A 25,962-nucleotide genomic window follows, 5' to 3' on the forward strand; every position below is an offset into this window, starting at 1 on the left:
TGGGAAGCATACAGATATAATTATAGAAAACAATGTTCGTATTTGATGAGCATGTGATGATATTACAGCATCATTGAGAGTTTTATCACAATTAGCGTCATTTTCTAGCAATTGCAAACGTTGACAGGCTGCTCTGTAGGATCATAATAATTCAACATCAACAGTTCGTAAATGTTGGAATAGAATTGGAAAAGAAAATATTCGCCAAACTGCTTCATTACTACTAATATGGCGGCCCATTTGATATTGGATATCTTCATCATTCGGATTCTCTGCACCAATTCCAATCACAGCAATATCACTCCCTTTTGTTACATATTTGCAAATTTATTTATTAGATTTCACTGAATGGCAAGATTCAACGTTGATGTTTGCTTTGAATGTCTTTGATAATATGGAATATGGATTAATCCAATGATTATCTATTTCAATATCTTGTTGATTTAATTTGACAATTGTTGATTTTCCATTATCTGATGTCGATCGGCGACGATACAATGGATAACCGCCAATACCAGTAATTGTTTTCGATATTATTGTCCGTGGATATCGGTTTAAACATTTACCATCCATCAAACATGATGATCCTAAAAATTATATATTTAGTTATAACTAATATCTATCATGAACATCTTAACTTAGGTGATAGAAAACTTTGTTCGCTAAAATAATTATGAATAACTGCTATAATACGTATATTGAAAGTTGGCATGAAATTTTCCCGAACTATATTTGTTGCCTCAAATGAAATCATTTGAAAGCAATTGTTTGTGTAGTGAATGGAATGTGTTCCTATTCCTTAAACCAATAAGTACAATGGCTCTGGTCATGGATCAAATGGTATCAATTTTACTTTACCATTTGCGCAACACAGTCCATTAGCTTCGTGTTAGTATTTAATGCCTTACAGTGTGAGCAAACTGAGAATTCTGTCAGTTTCAATTTGGTCTTCACGTTCTTGTGCTGTACGATTAGTTCGGTAATTAGATTGTTTTGTAGCAGTTCGGGTTCTTCTATCTAAATTGCTTCGTCTCATAGGAAGCATATCAAATTTAAATTATTTTGTCACTAAACATTAACACTAACACTCTGCACAAAACACGATATACGGATTTGTTTCAACCGTTTGTCAGTTGACAAAAGCAAACTAGATAAGGTATCAGAAACTCCAAGAAAAACAACAGCAAATCGACATCAACACTTTTTCTTATTTTTTTAATTTGATATGACTTGAAGTCAAATTCTTTTAGCCGACTACGTTTTTGTAAGAAAACATTTGTATTGGAAAAAGAAAAGAGCTGTTTTTATGGTTTTTCCGGCAATTATTGGAATTTTTCTAGCCGTAAAAACCATCCTTGAACTTTAACGAATATTTTAAAAGAATTTGCCAAATTGGTCCAGGCGTTGTTGAGTTATGCGGTAACCAACACATTTTGCAATTCATTTTTATATATAAGAAGAGATAAGAAAGGAAAACTACAGTAGCTTTTTTGATTCTTTTTTGCATTGTTATACAGGGTGCGCCAGAGAAACTTACTTAATTGAAAAAATTCCCGCGCGGTGAGTTGGGCGGTTAGAGTGGCAAGATTGGGCGCATCTGGAGCGGGAAGTTCCCAAGTTTGTTTCTCCCTCCAGTCAGTTGCCATCATGCTCTGGTCTAGAGAGCAGTTGAGAGCTTCTTTTCTAACGGTCGCTCACTTGTTGCTATGCTCGTGCCTTCCGCGCTCGCTTTGAAATTTCTCCTCATAGACTTGTTCCTGGCCGTAATTCGATTCTGTAGTGGGTTAACTCATTTCAGGAGTGTGGAAGTGTCGACCATCAGAACTCCGGAAAATATCGAAAGAGTGAGGCAGTCAGTTGTGCGTTCTCCCTGGCGTTCGGTTCGCAAACACGCACCTGCTATGGGAATTTCTGACACCACTGTTCGACGAATTCTCCATGAAGACCTTTAATTTCATCCCTATAAATTAGCTGAGCTTCACCAGAAGCCACTTAATTGTGAGCGAGTTACCGTCTGGGGTGCGATGTCGGAAATGGGAAAAATTGGTCCTTATATTTTTAAATAAAACGAACGCGCAGCTACCGTGAATGGAGCTCGTTACAGGAACATGATCGAAGAATTTTTTCTTCCAACACTCGAAGAAATGAACGTTAGGAACGTGTGGTTTCAGCAAGATGGAGCCACAGCACGCACAGCATGAGACTCAATGAATTTGTTGCGATAAGACCCAAATACTAAGCCTCGTCTGAGAACCATATGGAGTTTATTATTTCCTCGAAAATAGGACTAAATTGGTTTTGTGTGCGATGTGTCCCTCTACTAACGAATCTTCTAGCAGAAGAGTTGCCTAGTTTTAAGTTGATTATTCTGCTTATCAGCATGATTAGCACGATTTGCCTTTATGGTAGGCATATTAAGAAGTAGACTTTAAAAAACTCCACATCCTGAAAACATCATTTTATTTTGAAAAAAGATTCTGGGATGCGAACCACGCTGATAACTTCTCATTCCATCTGCCGATTTGACTTGCTTAAAAGGTTTGTAGGTTTAAGTGTTTTGTTAAAAAAGTTGTCAGTTGAATTATTCCAAAAAATTTTAAAATTACCAACAATTGTTGGCATATGCAGATGAAATAGAAATAGATTAAAAAATCAATTTTTGTTAACCAGATTTTTTTTGCCGAAAACCAATTTAGTATAGCATTTCTTAAAAGTTTTCATTCCTTATATAAACAAATACAAATTGGATAAAACAACTGACGGTTGCATTTATATACAAAATTTACTGAATGTCGAAAACAATATTTTCTGTGAGATAAAATAAGATTAATGCCAATATTTTCAATTTTTGAACAGATATTTGAGTCGAAAGTAAATATGTATTTACAAAGTTTTAGTAGTTTTTTTTTTTTAAGTTTTTATTTTTTTTTGTAAACAAAATGTCAATTCGATTTTTTTTTTTTCAAAATTTTACCAGATGTCAAAAAGGTTAATCTTCGTTGCATTTAATTATTTTGGAGATAAAATCAATATTGTTCTGAAAATATTCGATGTGACAATAATTTTTTGTCAGTTTTTTTGATTTATGAAAAAAACGTTAATTGTATTCTTTTTTTCAAAAATATACTTCTTCCACGTTATAATATATAATTTAAAATATAATTCAAGTCACTAGCGATTCATGAGACAATTTTGGTTAGCCAAAATTATTACCTTTTTTTAAATCATCAATTTCTCAACTTTTTTGGGAGTCCTTTTTGCATCTTTCTGCATTATTATCTGTATGACAAAATTTATTTAAAGTCAATGTCTTTACTGGTTCTTGAGGTATTGGCGACGAAAAAAACTTAACCAACTTACGGACATAGGAACGTACTTACACACTCAGGCACAAATATCTCTCTAAAAATCTCTCATTTCGACTCTAGGTTCGGGCCTTGAAACGTCGAGAAACGTTAAAATTCAATAACTTCCTATGGGAAGTTAAAAAAATGTTTTACAGTTTAAAAATTTTACTTACTTTTCTCGAAGTTATAAGGGTCGAAAAAGGGTGTTCTGTTCATAAAAAAGTGCAAACGGAACCGTTAACATTAAAGTATTTCAAGATTTCCAATAAGACAAAATCGAACGAACCAAAATCATCAATATGGAAAATTATGGAAAATAAAATTAATGATTGTTCCTCTGACAATAAATTAGAATAATATTGTTTTTCATCGATGCTGAAAGGTTAATAGAAAAATCTAAAATTGTGTTTCGACTAACATATACGCTTACTCACTCCCCAAATCAGTAAAGTTTAGAATCTCGAATTGAAACAAACATTAAATTTGAAACAGCAAAAAGCCAAAATATTCAAGCATTAATAAAATCGTATAAATCAATGGTACACAAAGATTTTGTTGTTAATTTATTTTATGTTCCATAATTTTGAAAATATAGCCTCAGTCTCTCTCTCAAGATCTCTAGTCATATTTCCTTCTCTCAAATTTCCCATCGAAAGAACTTCCAGCTGCTTGCTTTAAATATTCCCTATAAATTTAGGTACATGAAAAATTTTGTTTGTAAATTTATGTAAAAATAAAAACTAAATTTTAAAATTTATTATTTTAAATTTGTTTGCCAATTGGATTAAGTTATGTGTATACGAATAAATGATTATTGTTTCATTACAAAAATTTGCTCTTATCCAGATAATGGTCCTCTGGGAGTTTTGCTTGCTCAACCACAGCTGCTTCCTTAATGCAGTCTACAATTGATTTACCACTTTCGACCGCTGTCGTCAGTCCCTTCCTCACAGCTTCGGTGGTAATGGTCTGCAGTTGAGTTGCCATTCCTAAGGCAGCAAATACTCGAACGAAAGCTGTGGTACAGCCTTCAGCTGAAATAAGAAAGAAAAGAATCTATAGTCTTGAGTTAGACTATTAAATATATCTTCTTCTTACCATAGTCTCCGAATTCCCCAGTTTGATAATCACAGGGCAGAAGGTAGTGATAGTGTGGCCAATAGCTCTTGGTGATGATAAATATCATATTCGAATCTGAAGGCTTGAAGTTCTTATTCAATCCCCACACGAAGTGTGCTGAATTTATCAGCCAACAAACATTCAAAACAATCAAGTAGCGCAGAGAGAATGTGACGAATATGGCAGCTGGAATGGTGTCACCCCAGTATTCCAAGGGGGCATTGATTGGCAACAAGACGTGCAAGAAGAAGTACAAAACCCAATAGAACCTTCAGAAAAGATTCAAAGAATTTCAAAAGGAACAAATGAATGAAGGAACTTACTTCTTTTGGAACATCACTACTTTATCAGCCTCCAAGTCTGACATATCAACTGTGGCTAAAAGCTTCTCTTGCTCAGGGGTCAAGCTCTCAATTTGGGCTCGTACCTGAGCCGAGAAGAAATCCGTCGAACTGTAGTAAGGGTCATCGGCTGTACGGAACTTTTGATGATGTAGACGATGAGCACGCACCCAGTTGTAGATTGGACCCTTGGAGAAGAGAAAGTTATTTTTTTATTACAAATATTTAAGGAAAGTCAAGTGAAACTTCTTTGTTAAATTACTATTTTGTTCATAAAATTCGAATCTTAGAAATAATTTGTGTTCATACTGTAGTTTGTAATTTACAACCGATTTAAAGCAGTTTTGAAAAAATATTTTGTACAGTTGATATACTTTAAAGTATTTTGTAGCTTATGGTTTATGCCTAGGATAAACTTAACGATGAATATTTGAGCTGCGTTTACACAGTTCTGTTTGCATTTTTGGTTTGTGTCTAAGATAATCCGTGTGACGGTTATTTTTTAAATTATTTTAACTAATAAATATTTGAAATGAATTGAATTTTAGTTCCAAGTAAATGTAGGAAATTTTAACTCGATCCGACAGAACATGACCAACAAAAATACACACCACTCGAATTCTTTATATTAAAACAAAGTCAAAATTATATTAAATCATTTGGAATATTGTTGGGGAAAAACTTAACGAATTTTTGAATTAATGTAAATCTAGTGAGATTTAAATGGTTTGCGTATTGAATTCAACGTACAGTAGAACTGTTGGCGGTTATATCTGATTTTAATAATTTGTATTATATTTTAAACATTATTTGTTTTATAAAGAGAGAACTTGTTTTTGTTTTTACTGTTAGCCAATATATTTAAATAGAATAGAATATTCGAAAACTAATTTTTACCAACTTTACAAAAACAAAAAAAATACAAATTGGATGAAAAAAATTAATTTGAAGCCAATGTTTTTTATAATTCACGAGATATCGACAACCGAATATCAATTGTTACCAATTTTGCGTACTATTTTTTGAAGATATTAATTTTTTATGAAAAAACTGACAGTTAGATTTTTATAAAAAATTACTGAATATTGGATGGAAAGATATTTGAGTCAAAAATACATTTTTATGAACTTTTATTATTTTTTTTAGGTATTTTTTTGTTCAAAACTGACAATTCGATTTTTCTCAAAATTTAATCGAATGTTTCAACAATATTTCTTATAAGATAAAATTAGTATAAAGCTAATTTTTATAATTTTGGAAAAGATAATTGAGTCGAAAATCTTTTTTTACCAACTCTTATAATTTTTTTTAGGTTTTCATATTTTGTAAAAAAAACTGTCAATTCAGACACCTTTCCAAAAATCTTTTATTTCAACTCTAAGGACCTTAAAATGTCGAAAAATTTCAACATTTTTAATTCGACATATCGTACCCATTGCAATAACTTCCTGTAAATAAATCAAGAGAAATTTTAATTGCAGCCATATTTCAATTTTTTAGTCTTCGATAAATATCATTATTTTTTGAGTATAGGGTTGTTCAATAAGAGGTTTTATTTTGATATTATTTTATTATTATTACTTTGATTATTTCATCATTGTAAAGTGGAATTCTAAGTAAAATGAGGCTGGGATGCGAGTGGCACAGAGCTCTTGGCATCCTTGCACTTCTGTCTATTTATTTATGTTCACGAGATTTTTAGTCGCAAACCAATGTTTGGAAATTTGAGTAGCATTTCTTAAAAGTTTTTACTTTAAATATTTATAAATACATATGGTTTTTTCTAAGAAAATTTAGCACAGAATGAAATCATTTTGAAGTCAATACTTTTTTTTAGCACGAGATATTCGTTCATTCATAAATTTAGTGACCACGTAGTAAAAATTTAACTAGCTTTATGGATTAAAAATTGCACTTAAAAGCTAACTGACAAATGCAAATATATAAAATAAGAAACTTTTTAAATAATCCTTGTGTTTTTTAATTCAATAAAATCAAATTTAATACATAACTTCAGTGATTTATATTTGTATTTGAATACTGAACGATTTATTGCATTTTGAATTCTTGTGTTTTTATGGAACAGGTGATTCTGAAATGTGAATATCGTTCTCCTTTTAATTTGTAGCCGAAATTCTTACACTACTTCGGAGGGGAATATTAACTCATTTTGTAGTTGCAAGTAGCCAATCAGAATGACTTCACTACGTAATGATTACATTATTGAATGCGCCAATTGAGAATCAAATGTTAATTTTAACATATTGGGTACTATTTTTTAAATGTAATGCAAATTTAACTGAATATCGAAAACAATATTTTCTATACGTCGAAATTAGTTTAAAGCCAATGTTTTTTATTTTAAAAAGAAGTAATTTAAGTCGAAAAACAATTTTTTACCAACTTTTAGTTATGTTTTTATTTTTTGGGTTAGGTTAGGTTATAGTGGCTGTCCAAGATGGAAACGGACGCACTTGGGCCAGTTTAATGGCCTATTGTGATACCACATGAATCTTGAGGCTTCCTCCTAAGCTCAATGGAACCAGCTTGAGTCCCATACGAAACGTGAGAGGCTGATTATACCGATATGATTTAGATCGTTTAGATCGTTAAAGAGGAATTCTCCTATTTAATTCTTGCGTTTCGAGCTAGAGCAGGGCATGTGCAGAGAAGATGAAGAACCGTTTCTTCCTCTTTCTCGTCCATACAGCTTCTGCAAAAGTCATTTGAGAATACGCCTAGTCTCGTGGCGTGCTTTACTAAAAGAAAGTGTCGGGTTATGACACCTATTATGGAGCTGATATGCGATCTGCTTAGAGATAGCAAGCACCTTGAACGGTTTAAATCCAGAGTTGGCCAGATGTTTTTTATGACTTGACACGTGGTGATGCTGTTCCACCTGGTGCCTGCACTCCTCACAGCGTCTTGCATTAGCAGCAGTTTACAAGTAGCGATTGGTATGCCAGTACTTGCCAAACGTGGTAGGATGGGCTGTACTGTACCGTTCCTGGCGAGTTCATCTGCCTTACAGTTCCCTGGAATGTCGGCACCCAGCAAAGGTGAATATTAAACTGTTAAACTGCCATCTCCATTAGAGATGCAGATGATCGACAGTTATGGACTGTTATAGAGTCAGAGAGACAGAGTCCAGAAATTTGAAAGCGGCCGGGCTATCAGAGAAAATTCGGATATTATCGTCAAAAGTTCCGACTGGAACATGCTACAATGATTGGGAAGGCGGAATGAGAGACATAATTTCAGTCGTTCAGAGTACACCCCTCCACCAACCCCTTCTTTTGTTTTTGATCCATCGAATTTGTTGATCTGCATCTTTCTATGTTATTATCTTTGAAACAACATATATTTGAAGTCGATATCTGAAATACTGGTTTTTGAAACATAGAAGACGAAAAATGGTATCCCGATCGTACATACACACGAACACACAGACAAATTATTGATTTAGATTGTATGGCTCTTGAAACGTCTAGAAATGTTAACATTTTTAATTTGGCTAATCGGACCGATTACAATAATTTTCTGTGGGTGATTATTAAGTGAATTTTAACAAGTTTTATTAAAATAAATGGAAAGTTTACGAATTCTTTGAACTAATTATTTAACATTCGACTTTTGAAATTCTTAACTCGGTTACTTCATTAAATAAATCTTTTACATTTTGAACCAATGATGTATCATCGGCTCGAAGCCATGAAGACCAGGCCAGACCAAACCCGATTGTGTGCTAAGATTTTCGCTAAAATAAACCACCTAATTCAGCTGGTGAACGAGTCTACTCGAATATCGGACGAAAAAACACTCTTGACTTGTTTCTTACCTCAGAACCTGATAAGTACACTATTAGTGTTCTATCTCTTCTAGGCACATCTGATCATTGTTTGTTGTGTCAAAACTCTCCAGTGAAAAAAAGAGCTCGTAAGAGAACCGCTTGGCAATACGAGAAAGCCAACAGGATCTTTATAATTACAAAGTTTTATACTTCTGAGAATGAGAACTTTAATCCCGAACTGTGTTAATATTATCAGACTTGGGGAAAACGCATGTTACTGGAGATGTTAAGACGTAATTAAAGCTAAAAAAGTAAGTTTCCGTTGCTAAAAGCCGGAAAAAGTGCAAGTAAGCCAAAAAAGGGGCGACAGTTCCCATATTCGACGGACCAAATTAATGCATGAACAAAAATTACGACGAAAAAATACTGCAATGTCCCAAAGAAAGTCAAAATGTTTCGTCATTTGTAAAAAAATGAAGAGTTCTTCCTCTTCCTCGATTGTTCAATCTGGAACACAAAAAAAACGCGTTGAATTTAATGCTTCGAAGATCCAATGCTGTCTTGTATCTTCTATCTTTAAAGCCATTGTCCATAAATGGCACTTGCATCAATTAGACTGAACATATCGATATTCTCGGTCACCAATCACCTTTTGTCCATAACGCGATGTCGCTAAAGATTTCGCATAGTGTTTTCGTTTCTTAAGGCGATGCAAGTAATTTGTCTCTTCTTCGGAACTGGCTGTTAGCTAATAGACTTATATACGTCAAAAGCTTGAGTATTTACTTTTGTTCCTGCAATTTACTTAAGCCTCTTGGACAGTATTGAACAATAAACATCGTCGTAAAGTTTATTTTTTCATTGTTTTTACCGATTCTTTAACGGTTTATGCTCTTGAGAAATAGCCAGCTTCGTCCTTCCCTTAAACAATTCAACCATACAACTCGATCTCATAGTAATGCTCTGCTCCAACTTTGGCCGTACTGTTTAATACAGAGATTCGTTCTTCAGCCGTACTACGAGAATGTGGAATGCCTTACCACAATCTTTTAAAACCGTCTCTCCCTTTCCTGCTCTCCTGCATAATAAGGGTAGTATTCCCTTGACTGTACGGTTATTATAAAAAAACGTGGACCCAAAAAGAAAAACATCTAATGGTGTTAAATCTAAAGGCCTTGGTTCCAATTGACAATTAGAAAACTTTTGTAACAAAAATTCGATAATGCGATCGTATAATCGTTAATAAATGTATTTATTAAATGATCAATGTGCTATTTTATGTAAAAAAATATTGTATCTAACAAATAAATAGCTTTTGTAAATCTCACTGAATTTGATATTAAAGGAACCAATAACTTTCTAAATAGGTAACTTTAACATAAATATTTATTTTTATTTTTTCGATTGGTTGAAGAGTGTATCCCTATTTTTGTAAATAAAGCGGCCAAAAGAACTACAAATTAAATTCTTGGAAGGAATAAAAGGAGCTGCTTACAAGAAAGCCAGATCCTTTTGAAAAAAATTAACTGCTTTCTACATGAATTAATTTAAAGCACATTTAACTTTTAAAACATGAACATGGGTTCTCAAGAAAGTAGAACCTTTACTTCATGCTTCAGCAACTTAAGGAAATGCTAATTTAACATTAAGATTCTAAATATTTGAAATTTTTCTTAAAAATTTATTCAAAGAAAAATAAAGGTATTACTCTAAAAACTGAGATTTGAGTGCAGGTACTATTTTTCTTCATACTTAAATAATAAATAAAGAAATTTGATTAGTACAAATTCTTAAAACTCACCTGTCCAGCTAACGTTTGGCAGATCATAAGAAAAACTTTCAATGAAAATGTCGCTTCATATGTCTTATGGGCCCATAATCTATGTGCTCCAGCTGTTACACCCAAAATTCCCATCAAACTTAATACCAAAGCTGTTTAAAAATTATAAGTAATAATTAAATTTTGTACAATTTTTGTTTTATTACTTATTTATGTATACTTACTAAACAAAATTGTCAAAATCGATGTATTTGTTAAAAGGACGAAAATACCATAAAGGCCAAGAATATTTAAATGAATATAAAATAAAACTGAAGGCCAGCTTGCTTCTCTTTTGACCTTTCCAGAATCTGAATTTGAGGTATTTTGTTCATTTTCCTTTGGCGAAGATGATGATGTTGATGTTTCAACATTTAAGGATTTTTTACCCAAATCTGTGGTTTCCATTTTTGTCTTCGTTGAGTATATTTTCAACTTTTCGAAAACTCTTCACACAAACCTCTCCCTGTATAAAATAAAATCAGGGAAAATAAATTTAATTTTGAAGGTAAGAAAACATTTAAATGAATAATTTATAAAACCTTCACAAAAGACAATGTTCACGTTCAACTAAAAAAATTTAACAGGTCATCGGAAGAGGTTAAGTTTTACATACAAAACAATTGAATCCATTAGAATATTGTACTGGAAAGCATAGGTAATAAATTCAAGAACTTAAAACTGCTTAATTGTACCTAACACGTGTGGCTGGGCTGGCTGGATTGGGCTTCCTATTGGCAATGTAAAATCAAGTATTTTATACTTTTAAAAAATAAATATCTAAGAATGATGCGCATTAAATAAAATGAGCATATTCAAAAATTTATTTCAAGAAATAATGGAATATGATCAATCCAAAATAATTCAAAATGCAATATTATACAATTGCTTTTAAAATCCGTGTTATTAAATTGCTGATTTCACATAGTTCTAAGCCTTTTCTGTTAACACATGCGAGTACATCCTTTGATTGGTTTTACCAATCAATTATGACCCATTAGAGAAGATGGGATCTTGAACAGCTGCGTTGGATTGTCCAATTGTGTGTTAAATTAATGAAGCCCACGTTCGCTTAGCACGAGGCAGCAAACCGAAATAGATGCAGAGATCTTTTGATCCTATAGGAGTAGTCGAAGTGTCAATGCATAAACCTCCTTCCAACAATAAAAAACCTCTTAATGTTACACTTCTTCTCTTCCAATTTTGGGTATTAATAGTCACTCTCTTAAGTTAACTGTTATTTGTTTTGATATTTCATTATGCATTTTTGTCTTTTAAACTATAAAATTGGAAGGAGATCCTATTACAACACCTCAAATCTAGGCGTCTACAAATAGTCTATTGGAAAAAACGTGTTTGTTGTCCAATGACGTTTCCTTTCAAAAGCTTCCGTCAGAAAATTAAAGTTTAACTCTGACTCTCGAAATACGCAAACAAAAATATTTGTTTGGCAATAAAACTATACTTAAGGCACTAATTTAGATTAGTTAAATGATTGCAATTTGATTCACCAGTATGGAATGACGTTAAATCTGTGATATAGTACGTCATTCATTGTTTTTTCAAAAATTTTAAAGGTAATAATAGCAATTTTATGAAAGCTTCATCTGTCAAATAATGAAATGCCATCTATTGTTTCATTATGATATGGATAAAAAGATATCATTGCGACCGTTGGTACACATCGTAGACAAATATATCAACAATGTGAATAAGTTTGAGTATAGGTGCCGTGAAAAAAATCAAGTGAAATAAGGACAACTGTCAAGAATTACTGGCATTATAGGTTTTGGTGGCCTTAATTTAAATCCGACTACAATATGAATGTATCACGTCAGGGTTTTGAGATATCACTTAAAATTTGAAAAAAAAACGTTTATAAGGCTTTTTGAGACTATCTATTTTGACACTAAGCAATCCGATTATATCAAGTTTTTGAGATATAAAATAGACAATAAAAAGTTCAAATTAGTGTTTGGATTCGAAATAAGCACCAAAAATAAAGTGCAAAACGTATTTTCCAAATGTATTAAAGTGTCGAAGTCAAGTTTTTCTTCAAGCTTCATACAAATGCAAATGAAGATTCATAACTAATGAGAATTTCCAGAAACTAAGTAAGTCACTAAAGTTCTTTAAATTGTATCTAAAAGAAAAAGATTTATGCTTCCAAGTCATCGTACAACTTATTCTTAAGACATATTTTGAGTTTAAACTTAGACTTGATACCCCCGTTTTTGGTTGTTTTTAGCACTTTAAAAGGGACATATTTCAAAAACCTCATGTGATAGAAAAATTTAAGGGCAAGATTCGAATTTAAGACGTCTTAATCCTTTAAGAAAGTATTCTTTTGTTTGTAACACCAACAAAAAAAAACATTAATTCCGTGTGACCAATTATGCAATGTGAATTTCATTGGAAAATGACAACAAGTTGTTTCCACAGGGTCGCGCTATGTGCCCTCAATTAATTTATAAAATAGTTCATCTTTCTAAGATGTTTAGCTTACTTGGGGACGATGCAAATAGGCAGCGCCGGATTTAAAGGAGGGCAAACGGGGGGCCCCAAAATAGAGAGTTTGGAAAATGTTTGTTTCAAATTGCAACTAATAAACACTAGTAAACATCTTTTCCTTTGATATGTAATTTTTTTGCTCTTTTACCTTTACCTACAGCCTACAGTACTTGGTACATGCATGATTATTTAATTATATTAATCCCTTCAATCAGGCAATTAGTGAAATATCAAAATGGCACTGATAAGAAGCAGTTCTGATTCACTACCCATATTTAGGGAGTACCCATATCGGTTAATGGCTCAGTTGGGTGGTACTTGCCCGCAGCCTTAGAGGTTGGGTATTCGATTCCGTGTCTGGAATTTTTTTTTCGTATATACATATAAATTAATAGCTGTATATGAAGAATCGGTGTTCTTCAATTCGTGGAAAAATCAATTATTATTGAATAATTGGTAATTTGTCCATCGGCTGTTCAATTGTTTGATTTCGTGCAGAATTTATACACGTTTTTCACAGCCAGTATAGAGCAGCACAGAGATATGATTGAGAAAGGAGAAGAAAAGCGGTCAGTTTTTAGTTGTGAAAAAGCTCATCAACACTCTTTTTGAGCTGAAGCTACGAAATCCATAGTCAACGGGTATTAGGAAATCGAAGAAGCTCTAACCAGCATTTCTTTCAATAAAGAGCAAAAAGACATCGTGACGAATGACGCAACGCACCTTCTACAGAAGATGAGTGGTCTTGAAACCGCTTTGTTTGCATTATTTTGGAACGATATCTTGGAGTGATTCAACGTTATAAACAAGATGTTGCAAGACCCGAAAATGATTGCTGAATCGGTAATGCGTGCACTAGAATCATTGAAATCATTCGTGGAACCCAAACGAAATGATTTTGATAAATACGAGCAATCAGCCAAAAAAAATACTCATTAATGAATATGTATAATCAAGCACCCGCACCAGAACGAGAAATGTCAGGTGAAATTCGCTTGATTACGGGAAGACAGAAGACGCAAATCTGTCACCCAAGGAAATATACAAAGTATATGCCTTCATCCTAGTGATTGACCAGCTATCCCTTTCTCTTACTGAAAGATTGCATGACAATGAAGCTGTGCGTTCGAGATTTGGATTCCTGAATCACATCGAAAAGATGGATGCTGCAACAGAGGTATTGGTGAAAGTTTATCCGGATAATTTAGAGCCTAGTCGTGGTAATAAGTTGGTTCAATTCGTGTCTTTGATTGACTCATACAAAAAGGAAAAGGACTATGGAACAGATCAATCGCCGGAACTATTTTATTACCAAATTCTCGAAAATCAAAATTTCAGAGCTGCATTCCCAAACCTCGAAATTGCATTGAGAATGTATTTGGTTTAGATGGTAACAAATTGCACTGCAAAGTGCTCATTTTCAAAAATTAAAATTATAAAAAATAGACTTCGAACCACGATAGGACAAAACCGTCTATCGATGCTTTCTCTCTTGAGCATTGAAAACAATGTATTTCGATAACTGGATTTAAACGAAATCATCAACGATTTTTCGGCGAAAAAAGTTCGCAAAATTTAATTTTAGGACAATTCTTTTTTCTTCAATACTAAAGGAATCAACTTGGTTTTACAATAAATTATTTATTGAAAAATTCGAGTGAAAAAAATGGTTTACTTTATTTTGAAAATAATTTGGGGTGCAGCGGCCTCCGCTTCTTTTTTGCCCCGAGGCCTCAGAACCTCTAAATGCGGCCCTGCAAATAGTCCTTCCAAAACCATATGATTTGACCCCGTAAGCATTGTTTCATAATAGTCACTTATTCAGAATCATATTTACTCATCATTAGACCACAATTACTAACCTTGATAGCCGACAAAATCAATATCATTGATAAAATTCAGGGTGAATTTAATAATTATGGAAAAAAGAATTATGAAACTTGTGGGTACCCAACCGATTAGGTGCCCAATTGAAGCTTGTAGACCCATTTTTTTTTTTAAATTTCAATGTAATAATGAAAAAGTAGGAAATTGTTTCAGTGATTTCGGAGTGCCATATATCCATTATTTCAAACATTTCTCAGGGATAAACCCTATTTTTAGTCAATAGACACAACAAATTAAATTGATACCAATACGATCGTTTTTATTTGAATGCACATTGTTTTTCTATTAAATAAAGCATTTGATAGCTTATATACGAAGCAATTACGTAGATTTAAGTCGATTGAACTTTAAACTTAGTTAACACTTTGTGCAAAAACTCAAAGTGCAGTTAAGTAAATAAATAACCATGAGTTGAGCTTTTCCAATATTTGTGAACTCTCTAAAAATGTTAATATTATGCAAATAGATACAAAATTGTAAGGTACTGTAATTGTTTTCATTTACACTTTTCAAAACACCAATGTTATAGCTTCTTGAACAAAGACTCAATAATTGATTTATGGAAAAACTGAGTGTCTGAAGAATACTCGTAATTCAAATGTACGTGATTTTTCGTTGCGTCATTTATATGTATAAACAGTGAACTGCAAATAAACATATTTCCACGACAAGGCATAAAATCAACACTGATTTCGAAAATATAAAAAAATGCCATAAACATATCTCAAATTACTAACTCAAATATTCGTAACTACAGACAACATAATATCCAAAGTCTAGTTTTAAGTTTAAAGCTTCCATCATAATCCATTAAAATTAAATTAGCTGTAACAACATTACAATTTCTAAATCACCACACATTTTGTTTAGTTTTAATTTTTACCTTTTTTGGTTTGCACAATAATCAAGAAGAAAAAGTAAATCAATTTTATGAAAAAAAAAAAACAAAAATGTATATCACAGCACTTTTTGTTGTTGTAGGTTTTCCTTAATGTTGATGTCTTGACTAAATTTTTGAATGGAATCCCTTTCGAGTGCGATCGCGTTGACTTACCGGACGAAAGTGAATTACAAGCTACGATCAGCAAACGACGGAGCTGAGTTTCCATATTTTTTATTTTATTTCTTACCTGGTGTAATTAAAGTCGTAAGGTAGCTCAAAGGTGCACCATAAAATTTTCAAGCAAAGAAAAATAACAAATAAATACAAAATAAAAATACTTTTCCATGTTAATAATGTGGTGAATGGTCACTGGTCAGTTTGATTAAAGTGCGAAACGGGAGGGAATCCTACTTAAAATAGACGCACAACTTTTTAATTATTTTTTTTTCTTTTAATTAAAGGTTTCATTATTTAGTTGTTTTAAAATTTAAAAAATGTAAAACAAAATAATTATACTCGTCTAGGGAAATGTGTTTGATTTGATCCTTCTTGAACTTGAACTTTGGGTATTTAAATATATCTACTTTGAAGTTCTTAATCATATGTGAAAAAGGTACATTGCCATATTCATGAATGAAATATTCATTCTCTCCGTTCTTTGTGAAAATAGTTCCTACGAAACTAACATTTTTGAAGCCTGGTAGATTAACATTTAAGCACATTTTTTTTAAATAATAAATAAACATGTTTAATATTTCCAACTTACAAAACAGATTTGGATTGCAACAACTTCTAAAAATGATAAGTTTTGTACCTATTTTAATGCTACAGAGCTTTGATTATTGTTATTATTGCTATTGCAATCATATTTTAATAAGAGGCATCACAATTAACTATCTTAAGGTAAGAACAACATCAAGAAAGATTGATTAATAAAAGGTCAAGTAATATTAAACAACTAAAAATGTAAATAATAATCAATGACATGACGTTTAATTGAAAAGATTGAAAGATATTTGCAATATTATGCACAAAAAAATGATTTCAGTTTCTTTTAGATACACAAAAATCACCGCACATTTCGAAGAAGCTTCGAAATCTGGAACGCGTAGGTATGGAGTAATTCGAGAGAAATTAACTGCAATTAAAGTTATGCTTTGCGTAAACTTGCTTTTCTAGTACCCACTTATCCATTACCACACCAACTATCAAAGATTAATTGTTTAAGTTGTTGTCAACAATAATAAACAGAAATTTAATACAAAAAATATTTTTCTTATTCATAACTATTGTTTGTTACTTTTGTTTGCCGCCACCGCCGCCGCGCCGTAAGTTGTACGTTGTAAATTATAAAATTATAATTATAAAATTAGTATACTTTTAATTAAGCGTTTGTGGAGTTAAACATTAAACACAATAACATGTAAAAGATTTCATTATGCCAAAAAGAGATAATTCTTTAATCGCAATCATAGGCTTTCTTTTATATTGTGCGCGCACTAAAGGGGTTATGAATACCCTTATAATTATTAAACACAGTGCGAGTAACTGCAAATGATGATAGGATTCGAAAGGAGAAAACGATGCACAGTGGTTTTGAATGTCTACACAATGTAATGAGTGGGAAATATTGAGTCAGGTAAAGCATTCCCCATTCGGGTACTGCGGCTAAAAAAAGAATCTCTGTTCTTAACAGTACATCCGAATTAGGTCTCAAGGGTAAACTATTGGACTTTCCTAGAATTACGGGTATTACGGTTGAATTGTTAAAGGGAAGGAATGCAACTGGCTATTTCCCTAGAACATCATACTAATATTATAAATGCGAATGTAAGTTTGTTTGTTACGCTTTCACGCAAAAACTACTTAACCGATCATCATGAAACTTTGCACATACACTCTTGAAGGTATTAGAAGTAACATAGGATACTTTTTATTAAAAAAAAATTATGAAAAATAAGAAAATTGTTTGTCAAAATACAGTCAAATTTAGCTACTTCAACGCCATCTAGCATCATAGTAATGAAGTTTTAACCCTGAATACTGTAATACCAACCCACTGTATTACCGACGGTGACGACAATATCTAATTCAATTGAATATAGTTTCAACTGTTTCTAATTTGTCTATATTTACCGTACATGTTGTTGCATCATGTTAGAGGTCCAATTAGCTTTACACAACTTAAAATTGTCAATGGTCAGGAATGTCAAACCTACCGAGAAGTATGTGAAGCTCGGCAACTGTTAGAAAATGTCAATCATTGGGATGAAACTATGGAGGAAGCTGTACAATGCCGATCGCCAGATAAAATCAGGGAACTTTACGCTACGTCTTTATCTACTTGCGGTCTTTCTAACCCTCAAACTCTTTGGAATAAGTACAAAGAATACATGGCTGAAAATATTTCACATCAACTGCAGCAAATACAGACGGACATTACTTTCAATGAACATGTCTACAATAAAACGCTAATTATAATCGAGAACAATCAATTACTTCCAGAGCAAAATCATGTTTTCCATCAAGTTTAACGTAAAATAGACTCCGGCAGTGGTGGACTCTTCTTTCTTTAGAATTCAGAATTATTTATTTTTGTTACGGTGAAATATATTTTAACATTTGTTGTTGCATTTCAATAAGCATATATTAAGGTGTTGAAACTTCATTGTCTGTAGTAATTTTTGAAAATTGTTGAAAAGCAATAAAATTTAGTTATTATATTGACTCATTTCTATTATTATACACTCACCCTTTATCTCTCATACTTATTTAATTTCTCCACTGCGGGCGAAGTCACGGGTAAAAAGCTACTATTAAATAAAAATAAAATAAAATTATAAGCAACATAGATTTGTTTTCAGGAGAAAACGAATAATACAGACAAAAAGTAAGAATGCTTCAACTGCGCAAAGAATATTCAAGACAACTTTAATTTCTTGGAACTCCCTTCCCAAATAATCTGTAAGTAGAACTTCCAGTAGTACCATGGAAGTTTTTTACCTCAAATATATTTCTTAAGTTTTAGATCATATTTTCGACTGAATAAGGAAGCGTTTGTCTTCGTATTAAACAAGTTGGAAGGCCAACTTAAAAATGTAAGCACCTCCTTAATCCCTGCTATACTAAAATTAACTTCTGCCCTTAGATTTTTTACTAGTGGGAGTTAGAAGAGCAGCGTAGAAAAATATTTTGACTTAGGTCTGTCACAATCCTCGGTTTATTAAAAGAAGTTGTGTGTGCAATTGAAGACAAATTATGTCCAACCTGGATCAGTCTCAACATGTTATCCGATGAGAATCAAAAAGCACGAAACTACTTTTTTTTAAGGGCCAATAATCTTAAGTCAGTTTTCAAACGTAGTACCAAAGAGGGGAACGTTGAATGTTTCTTGGTAGTATTTATATTTTTTTTTCGTAGTTCGATAATTTTTCTTTACCTGTAGCTTGGGAAAGTTAATACTTTCTTTCAATACTCGATCACCTTTGCCCTCTATTAATCATTTGTTTCTCTAAAAGAGATATCACGATAGATCAGATGGCTCTTATAAGAACTTTCGTAGACCAAACTTATCACCAATTCAAATGAACTCTTAAGACAAATCAATTTGACATTATATCGATGAATTATAACATTGATGTAGCCTTAAAAAGATTTCACTCTCTACTTTCTTAAAGCATTTCTATGTCATCATTTATTATCGCTTCTCTGGATTAAATATACTACTTTATAACTATTACGTCAGTAAAGTTGAAAACAATATCTTGTACGATCCAAAATATTTTTTAAATAATTGGATGTCAATCTTACAATATGATTCTTTTATTCAAAACCCACATTTTCTGACAACACGAAAATATCCAACTTATTTGCTTTCTTCAAACTTCGTTCGGTTTCAGTAAAAAACCAAGGATTTAATTATTGAAAAATAAATAAACTCAAAGATAATTTTAGTCCCGGCCCTGATGGTGTCTTATCTATTCATCTAAAGAAATGTGTACATGTCTTATCCAAACCTCTCCCTGCTCTTTTCCTTTTATTCCTTTCGCGGTACCTACGTGTTTCAGGATAACTGGAAAGATTCCTTTATTTTCCCAATTCATTAAAAAATATTTTAAAAATGTATTCCAAGACTCTGTTCTTATGAATGCCTCAATCTACTTCGACAATCAATCAATCAATATTTCCACCTGTTTAACATGAGTTTTTTAAAGGTTAGTTAATGACTACAAAGCTCATAAAATTTGTTGCCCAAACTTTTATGACTCTTGAGAATGGACATGAAATTGAGAGGAGGTCTATTTCGTTTCTCCGTTTCAAAACTCGTCTTTGCCACAACTGGGGAACCCCAAGGAAGTCATCTGAGGCATCTAATCTTTGTCCTGGCAGTAAATAAAGTAGGTTAGGTTAGGTTAGGTTAACGTGGCTTCGGATTTAGAATCCACACACTTAGGCCAAGAGAAAGGCCCATTGTGATACCACATGAATCTAGTAAATAAAGTTAGTCCTTAAACATTTTTAAAAAAAGAGAAAGAACGTTTGAACAGATCTGAATGTCAATTACATTGGTCTTTATATTTTTTTAAAAGTTGCAAATTCATATAATACACTTTATTTTAAATTAAATGTTCTTTACTTTTTTAGTTTATTTTTTGTATATAAAAGCACCAAAAGCACACTTAAAACATTAAAGAAATACTTTTTTATTTATAACATAATACGTAAAAGCCTCATTTTTAGTTATAGTTAATATATATATAGTTTTGTGTATGTGTTTGTTAGTAGCTGATTATTCTACTACCAAAAAAGTCTTCTTTTAGTCAATCATAGTTGCCAATTCTGCAGCATCCTCTTTCAAGACATCTTTATCCCCATAACCCCAAACTTGGTCCTTATGAGCAAAAGCATCGTTTAAAAAATGTGAGCCATCACCACATTTGGCAGCCCGTCGAGCAATCATATCCGGAGATACTGATTTGCCTAATAAATTAAAGTGTGTTTAAGTTAAAGTTCATATATAAAAGTAAAAGAAGACATACGTCCAGTTACCCAGCCTAACTTGGCGCAGAAATCGAGGAAACCAGTAGTAACATTGAGAGTGTAACTGCCTAATTCACTGGTCTTATAATCCCAGGGGAAAACATGATGGTAGTTATGCCAACCCTCACCCATGGCAATAAAAGACACGAATGGACTTTCCACTGGGCTTATGTTCCTGACAAATAAAACGAAATAAAAGGTTATCAATCTTTTGAAACAGTAGTCATTACTATACGACTAACTTATCATAAGGCTTCCGGCCCCACATATGTGCCACACTATTCACAAAGAAGGCAATGTTCAGTGTTGCACAGAATCTCATATTGAAATTAATCCAGAAGGACATCCAAAGATCTTCATTCCAGAAATAGCATGGCACCAGAACTGGAATTCCAATGGAAATCAAGGCAAACAGTGGAATGTACCACTTTCGCTGGAACATCACCACGCCATCGTTCTCCAAGTCTGACATATCGATCACTTTGCGTTTCTCCTCAACCTTCGGATGAGGTGTCAAGAATAACCATCCGACATGAGCGAAGAAGAATCCACGCCTGGCATCATGAGGATCGGCGTCCGTTTCTGAGAATTTATGATGTATCCTATGATCTAGCGCCCAAGTGTATGCATCACGCTACAGAGAAAATAATATGTCAAAAATTAAGCTTATTATAACATCGCAGTCTTACCTGTCCAGAGACGGTAAAGAGAAATATAAGAAGCAATCGCAAAGGCAGTGCTGCCGTATAGGACTTGTGCGACCACAGACGATGTACTCCAGCGGTGATTCCCACTCCAGAACACCAAATTGTCAAAAGTGCTAGAATGAAAAGTAAAAGCTATTTATGAGAAAGTAATATACAAGTCGTCATAGTCATAGAAAACAAATCATTTTAGAAATTATTCTCAATGAAACAGTTGATTAAGATCAATAGAAAAGTTCAAAGATCGAAATGCAAAATGAATCAAAAACAACAAAAATATTGTTTCGATGTTGTTTGTGGTGGCTTTGATGAGTCAAGGCCGCCATAATGACTTAGCGTAGTTTTCAAGTTAACGAAAACGAACTTGATAAGTGACACAATTTGTTACAATGAATGCGCCGCACCATGAATTGTGATTTTTCTATTTTTTATTTAGCTTTTGATTGAGACTTTATAAATAGAAAAAAAGAAAAGTTATTCATTTTATAAACAATTTTAATAGAATATCAATTAGGGCTCGTAGTAATGAATAACTAAAGCAAATAAAGGAGTAAGCATTACTCTAGCTAAAAGCTCTTAAATTCAAAGCACTTTTTAAATATTTCTAGAAAAATGGATTTTTGTCACATAATTCTTGGAGTAGTTTCAAATTGGGTCATGAGCTGTCTCAAAATTTCAAAAAATCTGTTTTAAACAATGTGAACCACATGATGATTAATTTTTGGAATCATAGGATATTTTGACAAATAAAGCTGTTTCTGATATGCAAATCGCCATCGATCTCAACAGGTCAACCTTTTACGCCTAGGATACATTTTTGCATGTTAACCATCTTGTTTGTACTAAAGGGTTTTTCAATTGGCGCGGGAACATTTTGGCACCCCGTGGCGGCCATTTCGTTTTGGTGACATCTGTCAAATCATTTGTTTATTATTCAATTGTCTAAGCCAAATCATCGTGGCACGTTACACGATTAAACAGCACCTTCAAATGATACAACTTTATTATAAAAATGAGTGTTGAGGGTGAGCGACTCTTCAACGTTTGGTGGCCAAATTTGTTCAGCAAACAAAGATCAGCCGAGAACATCGTCGCGGTCCGTCAAAGTGAAAGTGTGCAGCAGAACCTGAGGCAATCTATTCCTCGCCGTGGAAAAAGATTGTTTTTTCCAGTCTTCAATGCAAATTTTGAATCGGGACTTGGGCCTACACCCGTACAAGATTCAACTAACCCAGAAGCTCAAAATTCGAGGTGTTTCCACTAAGGCTAAAAGACTGCGATATATACTACGGCGACTGCTACCGAGAACAAAGACAGCGTCTATTTGGTTGTGGATTTGTTGTTGGAACTAGACTCAAGCAAAAAGTCTTGAGTTTCAACAGTGTGAGCGAGCGCATCACGACAATCCGCATCAAGGCTAAATTCGCCAACATAAGCCTCATATGCGCGTATATCCCAACAGAGGAGAAAGATTAAGACACCAAAGACATATTCTTCGAGTTATTGGACAAGACATATGAGCAGTGCAATGGCAATGACATTGAAATTGTCTTAGGAGATTTTAATGCCAAGCTAGGAAGAGAAGACATCTTTGGCGACAAAATCGGAAGATACAGTTTGCACGACACCACCTCCGTCAACGGATTCAGGCTGATCGATTTCACTGCGGGGCGAGACGTTGTGGTAGCTAGTACGAAGGTGACACATCTCAATATCCACAAGAAGACATGGAAATCTCCTGATCTCGAATGCCGGCATGCACACGCAACGAAGCAATAGGCATACAAAAGGGCACTGCACACAAGAACCAGAACTGCTCGAGCTATACGAGCAGAAGAGGAGAGAGGAACACCGGCATCTTAGATGGAAAAAAGAGAGCATGAGAAACGCGCGATCGAAGAGAAAGAGGGATGTCACAACAGGAATGAATGTCGTAAATTTTACCAAAAGGTAAAAAAAAACTCCCAAGCGTACCAGCTACGAACCTTAGTATAACCGCAGTCGATGTTGAAAGACCACTTCTTCAAATTATATAACGGAGATGACGAACCGAATTCCACTGTAAGAGAGATAGAACCACTCAACCTCGGCGATGCAGATCAACAATTTCGCCTACCCGACCTTGACGAAGTGAAGATAGCTATATCTGAATTTAAGTCAAACAAAGCTACTGGAGCTGACGGCATTGCTGCCGAACTATTCAAAGCAGCAGGTGATGACTTGGTACGGAGCATGCACCAACTCATCTGCAAAATATGGTCGGAAGAAAGCATGTCCGATGAGTGGAATCTCAGCATAGTTTGCCCGATACATAAAAAGGAGACCCTCTTAATTGCGCTTACTACAGATTCATCAGTCTCCTTAACGTAACGGCATATAAGATCCTCTCTGCCGTATTATGTGAACGTCTGAAGCCGTTCCTCAACAACCTGATAGGTCCTTGCAGTGTGGCTTCAGAGCAGGAAAGTCGACTATTGACTAAATTTTCACACTACAGCAAATGTTGGAAAAAACCCAGGAGCTTCAAATCGATACTCACCAACTATTTATCGATTTTAAAGCCGCGTATAACAGCATCAATGGGGAAAAGCTCCACAGAGCAATTTCTAGTTTTGGCATCCCTGTCAAACTTATTAGTTAGTGCAGAATGACGATGGAGAAGGAACGCTGCTCTATCAAGGTCGGAAAAGATCTCACCGATGCATTTGATGTCAAAAAAAGTTTTAGACAAGTCGATGTACTGCCATGTGACTTCTTCAACATCTTTCTGGAAAGAATTGTTCAAAATTCATTTGTCAACACTAGAAGCACAATCTTCCAAAGGTTCATCCAATTACTCGGATACACAGATGATATTGACATAATTGGAAGATCAAAGCGTGATGTCAGTGGAGCGTTTTTGAGCATTGCGACGGAAGCGAAGAAGATGGGTTTAGTGGTCAATGAGGGCAAGACCAAGTGTATGCTGTCATCAAAAAAGGACACTGAACGACGTCGTATTGGACAAAACGTCATCATGGACAGTTATAACTTTGAGATAGTTAAGGACTTTGTCTACCTAGGCACCGCTATTAACACAGACAACGACACCAGCGCTGAAATCAAACGAAGAATAACTCTTGTAAATCGCTGCTTCTTTGGACTTAGAAGGCAATTGAGAAGTAAAGCCCTCTCACGAGTATCTAAAATCACCATCTATAAGACACTCATCATCCCGGTTCTCATTTATGGTGCTGAGGCACCATAAAGAAAGAGAAAGACTGCGACTCAGGTGGGAGAGGACCTCAACCAACTTGGCGTGCGAATCTGGAGACAGATAACTATGGACCGAGCTGGCTGGAGACGCATGTTGGTTGAGACCCAGGTCCACTCCGGACTGTAGCACCCCTTAAGTAAGTAAGTAAAGCTATGTTGACAAGCAAAGAACGGTTGCGAGATTCCAGATTTTTAGCCTGGAACTAACTGAATTTCAAAACTATGTTATTAACTACTAGACCATCTCGGGACTGCGATTTGACCCATTTGGACTCATACAGGGTTTCCCGTAAAGAATGGTCCAAACTTAATATGTTCTTTCAGAATTTCGTAACACGTTAGTCTTGAATTATAATGGTTTTCGACCAATGGCAGTTTTAGTTAAATTTGTTTAAGTGTCTTTCACTCCCCACTCCCGAAGAGTGGAAATAGGGATTGATTGACTAGCTCGCAAAAAAGGAAGAAAACTGGAGAGGTATTTGTATTTTTCCAGTAGTTTCCAAAATATATATAATCCGTCGAATAAGTATTTTTTTTCGATTGCAGCCCCTGTAAAATGACAGCAACGATTACTAGCAAACTACAGAACTTCCTTAATAAACGTTTACTAAGAACATCTTACGTGTTTATTGGCCAATTATAATTCCAATGAGGAACTATATAGTAAAGGGTGTCCCGAAATTAACCCAAGATTTGAATTTGCCGCCATTTGTGCAGTGAAGTGTTGGCGACCCTGAAAAAAAGCAATTTGACAGCTAACAGTATAGGGCTATTAAAAATGGAGCGTTACACGATAGAACAACGTGTCTTCATTATTAAAGAATATTTCAAAAAAAGTAAAAGCTTGGCGGCTGCAGTTCGAAAATTTCATACAAAATATGGTCGGAATAGTGTTTTAACTTCGTCAACTGTGAAGAGATTAATAGAAAAATTCATGGAGTCTGGATCCGTTGGAGACGCCAAACACACTGGTCATCCAAAAACAAGCCGTTCAAATGTGAATGTCGAAGCAGTGCGTGAGAGTGTTGCTGACAATCCAGGAACCTCAATTCGACGTCTTGGACAAGAATTGCAATTTTCAAGACCTCTCTACAGCGTATACTCACCAAAGATCTGTGTCTTCATGCTTACAAAATTCAATTAACACAACAATTGAAGCCTAATGACCATGGACAGAGAAGAGAGTTCGTTGAATGGATTATTGAACATCAACAAATGGACCCTGATTTTTCGAGCAAAATCATTCTAAGCGATGAAGCACATTTT

General features: G+C 33.9%; 2 protein-coding genes across 3 annotated transcripts in view; both read right to left on the reverse strand.

Moving 5' to 3' along the window:
- Window positions 1-3,880: 3,880 nt before the first annotated feature.
- LOC129952843 (acyl-CoA Delta-9 desaturase) lies at window positions 3,881-15,868 on the reverse strand. Of its 2 annotated transcripts, XM_056065702.1 has the most exons (7): window positions 15,698-15,868; window positions 10,602-10,882; window positions 10,399-10,529; window positions 4,790-4,995; window positions 4,446-4,735; window positions 4,174-4,381; window positions 3,881-4,032 (listed from the first exon to the last, which is right to left on the reverse strand). In XM_056065702.1, exons 2-7 carry the CDS (start codon window positions 10,822-10,824, stop codon window positions 3,966-3,968), a joined length of 1,125 nt encoding a protein of 374 aa, XP_055921677.1. In that variant the 5' UTR covers window positions 10,825-10,882; window positions 15,698-15,868; the 3' UTR covers window positions 3,881-3,965. The 2 variants fall into 2 exon arrangements, with proteins under 2 accessions (XP_055921677.1, XP_055921685.1); XM_056065710.1 differs by lacking the exon at window positions 3,881-4,032 and having other exon boundaries at window positions 4,170-4,381.
- A 4,367-nt stretch (window positions 15,869-20,235) lies between these two features.
- The window catches only part of LOC129940151 (acyl-CoA Delta-9 desaturase), a 31,233-nt gene continuing 25,506 nt past the window's right edge, over window positions 20,236-25,962 (reverse strand). The window contains exons 3-6 of the mRNA XM_056048402.1: window positions 21,427-21,557; window positions 20,980-21,371; window positions 20,737-20,912; window positions 20,236-20,677 (exon numbers count right to left, since the gene is read on the reverse strand). Of these exons, the coding sequence (XP_055904377.1) occupies window positions 20,514-20,677; window positions 20,737-20,912; window positions 20,980-21,371; window positions 21,427-21,557 (863 nt within the window). The 3' untranslated portion in view covers window positions 20,236-20,513. The remainder of the gene's footprint in view (window positions 20,678-20,736; window positions 20,913-20,979; window positions 21,372-21,426; window positions 21,558-25,962) is intronic.

Source organism: Eupeodes corollae, chromosome 1 (assembly GCF_945859685.1).
Source record: "Eupeodes corollae chromosome 1, idEupCoro1.1, whole genome shotgun sequence".
Lineage (NCBI taxonomy): Eukaryota > Metazoa > Arthropoda > Insecta > Diptera > Syrphidae > Eupeodes > Eupeodes corollae.